Source organism: Phascolarctos cinereus, unplaced genomic scaffold (assembly GCF_003287225.1).
Source record: "Phascolarctos cinereus isolate Bilbo 61053 unplaced genomic scaffold, phaCin_HiC Scaffold_2;HRSCAF=192, whole genome shotgun sequence".
In the NCBI taxonomy this organism is placed as follows: domain Eukaryota; kingdom Metazoa; phylum Chordata; class Mammalia; order Diprotodontia; family Phascolarctidae; genus Phascolarctos; species Phascolarctos cinereus.
In genome coordinates this window covers 242,890,921-242,900,031 of record NW_027555625.1, presented here as the reverse complement: position 1 = coordinate 242,900,031, position 9,111 = coordinate 242,890,921, and the positions used below count along the sequence as shown (strand labels likewise).

Sequence of the window (9,111 nt, the reverse complement as noted above, 5' to 3'; positions counted from 1 at the left end):
ACTATTCCCATTTTTTGTCGTCTTTACCAATTTGCTGGGTATAAGATGAAACTTTAGGGGGGTTTTTGTTTTCTATTTCTCATTATTAGTTATTTCAACCATTCTTGCGCGATTGTTAATAGTTTGTAATTCTTTCTTTGAGAACTGTTTATTCATATCTTTTGACCACTTATCTGTTGAGGACTTGCTCTTGATACAGTCACATATATATGAGCTAGATATGTTTACCTCTGTATCTTGGATGCCAAACCTTTATCTGAGAAATTTAATGCAGTTTTTTCTCGTTTGGTAGCATTCCTTCTTATTTTAGCTGCATTAATTTTGTTCAAAGAACAAGCTTTAAATTTTAAAAATATTTTTGTAACTATTTCAGTGTGATTGGTTTCCTTGGTAATCCTATGTATTTTGTTTTATGCATTTAAAAAAGTTATTCTGAGAAGGGGTCCCTAAGTTTCATCAGACTGTCAGACAAGTCTATGACACAAAAAAAGTTAAGAACTCTTGGTCTAGGGCAGCTAGGTGTCATGGTGTGTAGAACACTGGCCCCTGGGGTCAAAAGGGCCAGAGTTCAAATCCAGCCTCAGACACTTACTAGCTGTGTGATCCTGGGCAAGTTACTTACCCCTAGACTGCCCTTAAAAAAAAAAAAAGGAAAAAAAAGAACCCCTGGTCTAGAGCAAAAAAAAAAAAACTGCTGAAGTCTTTTGCATCAAGATGATGTCTGCCTTTTGGGGTTGGTATTAGAAATTCTAGTACTGGTTTTACCATTTGTTAGCTGAGTGAACTAAAGCAAATTTCCAATCTTTCTGGGTGTATTTCTTCCTCTATAAAATAAAGGTGTTGAATTAGATGATCTCCAAGATTCTTTTTAGCTCCAAATTCTACAATCCTATCTCATGGACTGTTAGGTCATCTTAGAAATATTGTAGAAGGAACAATTTTCCAAACTCGAAAGAAAAATATTCAGTTCAAATTTTTTTTCCTTTTTAATCTATTGCTATGGTATAAATTAGGAAAGTGACTTATTTTGGAGTATTTTTGAGTAAACAAATGAAGAATCAGTTTGAACAGGGTTTAGAGAAAATGAATTAGTTGTATATATATGATTCAAAGAAAAAAATGAACTTAAATCATTTAAATTTTTTATGTCCTTTGACTTTTCTTTTTGTTCACAGACATGAATATAAGAATTATAAGTCAGCAGACATATTTTTGATACATTCACATAGCTACATGTTGATGATAGCTGATATTTTTACATGCTTTTCTCAGTTGATACAACTTACAGGTACCATAGGTATTATCTTGACAGGTGAGGTTAAACAGCTATTAAAGTTTAGAAGATCTCTCCAGGCTTGAAATGCAACATTCTACTAACACATACCTAGTTGCTTTTTCATATTTTGCATCAAAAGTTCTCAAGCACGTGTATAATTTTTCAGTAAACGTAAGCTTATCTTAGGGTCTAAAGAATTAGCCACCCCAACAGCTATATGTTAACAGGTTCTCACTAAATGCAACCACTGTTTTCTCTTGACTTCCCTGTTGCTATTAATAACACTACTATTGGGGCAGCTAAGTGGATAGAGCTCTGGCATTGGAGTCAGGAGGACCTCAGTTCAAATCTGGTTGCAGACACATAACATTTACTAGCTGTGTGACCCTGAGCAAGTCATTTAACCCTGATTGCCTCACCAAAAAACAAAACAAAAAAAAAAACTAACACTATTATTTTCTCAGTCACCCATGCTTAGTCATCTTTGACCCGTTTCCCATCTCATCCATTGGAAGTTCTATTAGATCTACAGAATTCATGCTTTCTATCCAATCCAGTCATCCACATATGCCATCTCCTTGCATCCTACCACTTGGAGCACCCTCTGACCTTTCCAGGGGTACTTAATCAGCTGAACTTTGGAACTCCTACTCTAGAGCTAAGCTGTCCTGATTGATGAATGAGAGAAAACTCACATAGCCCACCACATCTATCCAGTCCCACACCAGCCCTACCATACTCACATCTCACCCAGATGTTCACTCTAATCATCAAATAAATATCATTGCATGTGGAAAGGATGTGTTAATGGACTCCCCTATGGCTTCATTCAACATCTCTTTGAATTCCCAGGCCAAAGCACCCTTCCCTGGACAAATGTTCCCTATAAGTTTTGTGTCCCTTGTAAATTAGTTTGTAAATTGTTAATTTATTGTAGATTTATTGTAAATAAGCTCTTTGAAGGCAAGGACTGCCTCACTCTTGTACTGTATTTGTATACCCAGCATTTTGCACAGTGCTTGGCATATGGTAAATAAATGGCAAATAATTGTTTTCCATTTGGGTTTGTCCATTTTTCTCCTTTCAGTTTAGACTAATAGCCTCATTTGTTCCCTCTTCCCCCCCTTACTTCTTATGTGGACTATGATATAGTTTCCTAACCAGACTTATGGCCTCTAGGCTCTTTCCATCTAGACCCATGCTTAGTTGTTGCTGACACATTATTCCTTCTTGTACACCCTCTGATCCCTTCACTCCTTTGAAGCTAAAGAGCCTCAGCAGCTCCCCATTATGTACCATGTCAATGAACTCCTTAGCCTGCTATTCAGAGTCCCCTGAAATGTGCCTTCAACTTCTCTTTCCATCCTTACCTCAGTTCTTTACTTCATCTGCTATGATCCAACCAAACTTGACAGTCTGAACATATTCTGAGGGGTTTTTTTAATGCCTCTGTTTTTGCTGTTCCCTATGCCTGACATTTCCTTCACTCCCCCAGCCTTGCCTTTCCTTTCGTCCTAATATCCACTTGTTGAAATCCTACCCATTTTTCAATGTCCAGATCAAATTCTACCTTCTCCACAGAGCTTTTTCTGGCCCTGCCAGAACATGTCACCTTTTTCCTCCTCTGAACTCCCTGTACATCTCTTAGACACTTTTAATAGTCTATTTTGCACTAGTTAATTTTATACACTTGATATTCACTATTAAATAGTGAAATTTGGAGGGTAGGGGGCTTTGTATGATTTATCTTCTTATCTCCCTTAGTGCTAAACAGTACTCTGTACAGTAAATCCTTTAATTTATTGAATTGAATTCAATGTGTCCTCTACAAGTAGAAAATGGTTTAAAGGCACTAGATTTGATATCTGTAAATATCGAAAGTATCAGTAATGCAGATGGTCAGTCTTATTTCCTTGGCAAACTTTTTCTTGACTACCTTTGCTTTGGTGTTACCATGGTGCCTTATTTTTAAAAAAGCAACATTCTAGTCAGATTGTACCACTTCCTCACCCTCCCACTTCCTGCTGTCCCTATATTTATTCTAGCCAATTACAAAAGCAAATAAGAGGAATGGAAACCCAATTGCTTAAAAAGACATTTTCAGTGTAAGGAAGATTGAAGTGCCTTTTTTTTTAACAACTGGATCAAATAACATAGTTAAATGATAATGCTAAAAAAAAAGACAACCTTATATTCCTTATAGTGTAGAAAAGGAATGGCAGTTGTAATTGTCTTTAGTAGAGACAGGTAAAATGTAATTAAGAGGTTATACGTTACCAGATTTTGCTCTAATAGATTTAGTCTTATTATAATATGAGCAGATTAAAATTGTATTATAGTTAAGAGTGTCTCAGAATGCTGCCATTTGTAGCAACCTCTGCAGTTAAAGTATAAATGTTCCCTAATGAGAGATTTTGTTTTCAGTTCCTGAGAAGCACATTGTAATGGTAATTGCTTAATTCCTAAATTTCAGTAGTTTCTACATTTGTGTGTATCTGTAGATTTATTTCCTTTTTTCTAAAGCCAAGCTGATTGCAAAGCATTTTCTGAATATAAATGAAAGTGGATCAAGAATTTTTAAAAACCACATAATATTCTTGTGAATCTAATCTATAATGACCAAAATAAATATTTAAAAAAATTTTTAAAACAATTTAGTAATCTAAGACTATTTAAATGCTTTGTGGGGAGCTACCTGTGCTTTAGAGGTAGTCATTTTCTCAATTTTTTTCTAGCCAGCACACAATGATTTTTACAAATTAGATTTACTAATAATGTCCATTTAAATACATTTTGAATATGTATTTACTTAATTGTAGTGAAACCTAACAGTTAGGCTGTCTTATTTCCTCTGAGGTTTCAGGTAGCCAGCAGAAAGGTATGAGATAAAGCTTGGTTAGCAGGAGGTTCAAAGTAGACTATCTCAGAGATGTTCAGCAAGAATCCCCAAACCCCCTCTTCCCCAGATCAGTTTATCTCCCCAAAGAATTTTGGAGTTGATTCAAGCTGCAATGATTCCCTGCCAGACCAGAGAGGTAGCCTCCCCCTTGCTCCCTAACACAGTGCTTTGGATATAGTAGACATCTGATAAATATTAAAAGAATGATTATAATGTTTATCAACAAATTTACCATATTAAATCAATTGACATGCAGTCTGCAGTTAAACTATAAGCTCCTAAATGTGGTAAATGCTAGTGCTAGGAATTCAATGCTTTAATCTGTTTGTTTCCCATATTCATTCCTCATCCCACCCAAAACCCCATCAAAGAAAAAAATAATTGATGTCCATTCTTCACTGTATTTGGAACATAAAACCAAAATGGTTTAAAAAGAAAAATGCCAAAAACTATGCTAAGCAAAATTCTTGATTATATCTTTGATAGAGTGGTTACCTCACATCTAAGCATTTTTTCCTCTTATTCCACTGTTTACTGTTCTTTTTCTTCTAGTTCTATCTCAACTTCCTCTGCCTCCTCATACTTCTCCAGGATTGCTCTGGCATCTTGGTATTGTTGATATTCTGATACCAAGTCATGGATGTTACCTTCTGCTTCTCCAAATTCACTTATGTCCATCCCTTCACCAGTGTACCAGTGGACAAAGGCCTTCCTTTTGAACATAGCTGAGAACTGCTCAGAAACCCTGATAAATAGCTCCTGAATTGCAGTGTTATTCCCTATAAAGGTGGCAGCCATGTTTAGCCCCCGTGGTGGGATGTCACATACAGCCACTTTGACATTGTTGGGAATCCACTCCACAAAATAACCACTATTTCTGGTCTGTATCATGAGCAACTGCTCATCCACTTCCTTGGTGGACATCTTGCCTCGAAAAATACAGGCTACGGTTAAGTAACGGCCATGGCGAGGGTCACAGGCTGCCATCATGTTGCGAGCATCGAACATCTGCTGGGTGAGCTCAGAGACCGAGAGAGCCCTGTACTGCTGACTGCCACGGGCTGTCAATGGGGCAAAGCCAGGCATAAAAAAGTGGAGCCGGGGGAAAGGAACCATGTTCACCGCCAATTTTCTCAGGTCAGCGTTAAGTTGACCAGGAAAGCGGAGGGAGGTGGTGATCCCACTCATTGTCAAGGACACCAAGTGGTTGAGATCACCATAGGTGGGAGTTGTCAACTTTAAGGTTCTGAAGCATATATCATAGAGGGCTTCATTATCGATACAGAAGCATGCATCGGTGTTCTCAATGAGCTGGTGAATGGAAAGTACGGCATTGTATGGCTCTACGACTGTGTCAGACACTTTGGGGGAAGGCATTATGCTAAAGGAATTCATAATCCGGTCTGGATATTCTTCTCTGATCTTATTCATAAGGAGAGTACCCATACCAGATCCAGTCCCTCCCCCCAGTGAGTGGACTATCTGGAAACCCTGGAGGCAGTCGCAGCTCTCACTCTCATTCCTGACCACATCCATCACATGTTCAATCAGTTCAGCTCCCTCCGTATAATGGCCCTTTGCCCAGTTGTTGCCAGCTCCCGAATTACCTGTAGCAAGAGAAGTCTTCAGGGTTACTACACTCAGGATAGGGATGAGAAAAGTCAAGTGAAGAGAAAGTGGCAGTATTATTATGCATTTGTGAAATAAATTTGCATTTACTCCAGTTAATGCCTTGGTAATACCTACCGTGAACAAAACTGTCAGGTTGAAAGAGGGTTCCTAATCTGCTAGACCTGATGCTATCCATGGTACCAGGTTCCAGATCCACTAAGACAGCGCGGGGCACATACTTTTTAGCTGGTTTAGAAATAGAAAAACATTTCTAAAGGTTATTGTTTTTGTTAGCATAGATCCATTGGATATTTATGTAGATAACCAATCAATAAGCATTTATTAGGCCCCTACTTTGTTCTATGAATGATGATAAGGACTGAGGATACCAGAAGGGGGAAAAAGAAAAAAAAAGCCCTCAAGAAGCTTATAGGCTAGTGGGGGAGTCTACTGGGATCGTAGGACTCCAGAAAAGAGTACAGGAAGAGACTTCAGAGTCATCCATTTTATTCTTTTCTACAGTACAAAATTCCTTAAAATCTCTAAAATGATATGTCATTTCATTAGTGTGGGAACTCCTTCACCAAGGCAGATCCCAACCAGACTATATAGCTCAGCAGATACATCTCATCTTAGTTGCTTAAAAATCAGGGAAGACTGGCCCATGACCCTATAGCTAGTAAAGTAAGCATCAGAAATGCCATTTTAATTCTGGTAAAGACCTTTGGACTCCAAATCCAGTAGTCTAGTTTACATACCACACTGCCTCTCTACCAAAAGTTTTCATCTTCTAATCATTTCTTCCTCCATTCTCTAGCATTTGCAATTCAGGGGATATGACTACCTCTCCATGGAAAATTTTCTAATATCTAACCAATTCATAACTAAATGACAATGCTCAAATACCTTAAGCATACTTTTGCACTTTGTACCTAATTCAATGAATGTTTGTTAAGTGCCTACTGTATGCAAAGTAGTTTCAGATACTTCTTTCTGGGGCTTGGGGTTGGGTTTGTTGATTGTTTTGGAAATCTGCCTGCCTGCCTAGCCATTGTCGGCAATCAATTGTCAATTGATTGACTTGTCAGTTAGGCATCCTCTGTGTTTTTACATCTTTTTCCTTTGGCTGCCTTTGCCTGACTCCTGGAAGGAGTTTAGTGAAAATGCGTGCCAGTAGTATACCATAGGCTTCATTGTAGTAAACATTGATTCTCTCAAGCTGCAGGGCTGAGTCTCCATGGTAGCTTCCAGTGGCATCAATCCCATGCTCATCCCCAATCACTTCCCAGAACTGAAAGAAGAAAGAGGATAGATGGACTCATGACTCCATACTATTTCACATTACACCCCCACACACACCCCAACCCCATGCACTCCAAGTTCGTCCAGTTGGCCTACTTGTGGTTCCCAGTGCACATTCCATCTCCATCCTCTTTGCCTTGGATAGGATTTCCCCTGTTCCTGAAATATCCATCCTTCCTGCTCTTTACATTTTGAGCCCTTGCTCTCTTATCTTATAGAGTATTAAGGCTCAAAAGACCTTAAAGATCATCTAGCCTAAAGCTCCCTTCCCCTCTTTTTTTTTTAATAGGTGAAGAAACTAAGACCCATGGAGGTTAAGTCATTTGTTCAAGGTTACATAGGTATTAAGTGGTAGAACATAGGTTGAAATTTAGAGTTTCTGACTCCAATGTAATGTTCTTTCCAAAATAGCAATAATTTGAATTATAAAGATGTATTTCTTAATAAGATATGACAAATCATAATACTGTTCCTTGGAGAGAGTTATAAAGGAGTATGAATTATATAAGTACCACAAAATAAACATGCATTTACCTTTTTTATAGACTCAAAATAATAACCATTTTTTAATGCACTGACCACTAGACCACACTGCTGCTCTGGAAAAAGAAAGAAGGCCATATCTAGAACTTCCATTCATTTGTGGTCCTCTGTTGTCTTATCTCTGAACCGCAGAACTGTGAGGTTAAGGCAGCCCCACCCTCCTGTGTCTGTATTTTAGTTTTAAATGCCCTATGACTCTTCCCTATAATTTTGACTTTTATTGACAGGAATATTCTTTGTTCCATTTCTAAAGTGCACCTGCCTCTAAAGGTCACAGAAATAAAAAGCAAATATTAAAGTACGCCATGCTTAAATCACCTAAGTAAAAACAAAAATATATTATCAGCTGGTACTCATTAGAATTAGCGATCTCAAAATTTTAACATTTGACATGTTGAGCCTGTTTTTTGTTGCTGAATATTAATAAACTAAATAGGAAAAATTTTGGTGAACTTTGTTTGAAGAAAAATGAATGAAAATTGCCTTCCAAAATCTACTATGGTAAAACAATAATTCAGGTATTGTTCAGCAAAACTTGTATTTCAGATTGGCATACTTCCTCCACCAACTTTCAGAAACTGATTTTGAAATAAATCACTTTTCTTCAAATGTGATAAAAAGTACCATGCTATATATAATAGCCTGTTGAGGCATAAATATAATAGAAAGTTTTCTATAAATTGTATTATGTCATATATGTACATGTTATACAAATTTAACCACAAATTATATTAGCCTAATTGTCAAATTTTTTCAAATTTGTGGGTCATTTTTACCTTTGTTTCAAATACTAGACATGTTCCTAACTGGCCTAATCAATAAATATTGTGCGTCAGTGCTAGGCTTGTGATCTTTGGATACTATGCATCAATCATAGAAATACAGTACTCATAATCAAATTCATCTTACCTTGGATCCAATCTGGTTCCCACACTGGCCAATCTGAATATGTACAATTTCACGCATTTTTTTTCTTGTACCAAAGTTAGGAGATTCTAATGAAATCCACAAATTCCAGGAGAACCACTCTTCCCAAACTCATCAGTTAGAAGCAATGAGAGTCATTTCCAAGGAGTGTTTTAGAATGACCAAACTGCCCTTCAAAAATGAACACCAAGGGTGTAACCAGTTCCGAATCCCCCTCAACCCCCCTCCTTTTCTGCCTATCTTTCTTTGAGAAGGGGTTGTTTTTTCCTTTTCTGCTACTTACTGTTACACTCAATATTGTCCAGTCATTTCCCGGCCTAAAGCAAAATGCTTAAATATATACCATTACTTGGGTCAGTGGTTGTGTGGAGGCCATGGTTGTCTTGAAGTGTTAGTGTTGGATTTTATCTCCTAGACTATAAATTGAAGGATGGTTAATGATGTGGCATGAGATTGTTATGATTCTCCTCTGGTGTCTTTAGATTGACAAGCTTTATCTTCAGATTTAATTTATCTTGCTACTGAACCTGAGTAGAGACCAGTTTTGAAAGGG

General features: G+C 37.5%; 1 protein-coding gene across 1 annotated transcript; it reads right to left on the bottom strand.

The window, feature by feature from the left end:
- Positions 1-1,125: 1,125 nt before the first annotated feature.
- On the bottom strand, positions 1,126-8,725 carry TUBB1 (tubulin beta 1 class VI). Its single transcript, XM_020981473.2, has 4 exons — positions 8,541-8,725; positions 6,969-7,077; positions 5,922-6,032; positions 1,126-5,782 (listed from the first exon to the last, which is right to left on the bottom strand). The coding sequence occupies exons 1-4, from the start codon at positions 8,595-8,597 to the stop codon at positions 4,707-4,709; spliced, it is 1,353 nt and encodes a 450-aa protein (XP_020837132.1). The 5' UTR covers positions 8,598-8,725; the 3' UTR covers positions 1,126-4,706.
- Positions 8,726-9,111: the final 386 nt, after the last annotated feature.

What these genes read in the sequence shown, in the direction of transcription:
- TUBB1 (XM_020981473.2), bottom strand. Translation starts at nt 8,597, where the DNA reads ATGCGTGAAATTGTACATATTCAGATTGGCCAGTGTGGGAACCAGATT. An exon ending in GGAACCAGATTGGATCCAAG is followed by an intron (nt 7,078 to 8,540) that starts GTAAGATGAATT and finishes TTCTTCTTTCAG; the next exon opens with TTCTGGGAAGTGATTGGGGA. An exon ending in TTACTACAATGAAGCCTATG is followed by an intron (nt 6,033 to 6,968) that starts GTATACTACTGG and finishes TTTCTAAACCAG; the next exon opens with CTAAAAAGTATGTGCCCCGC.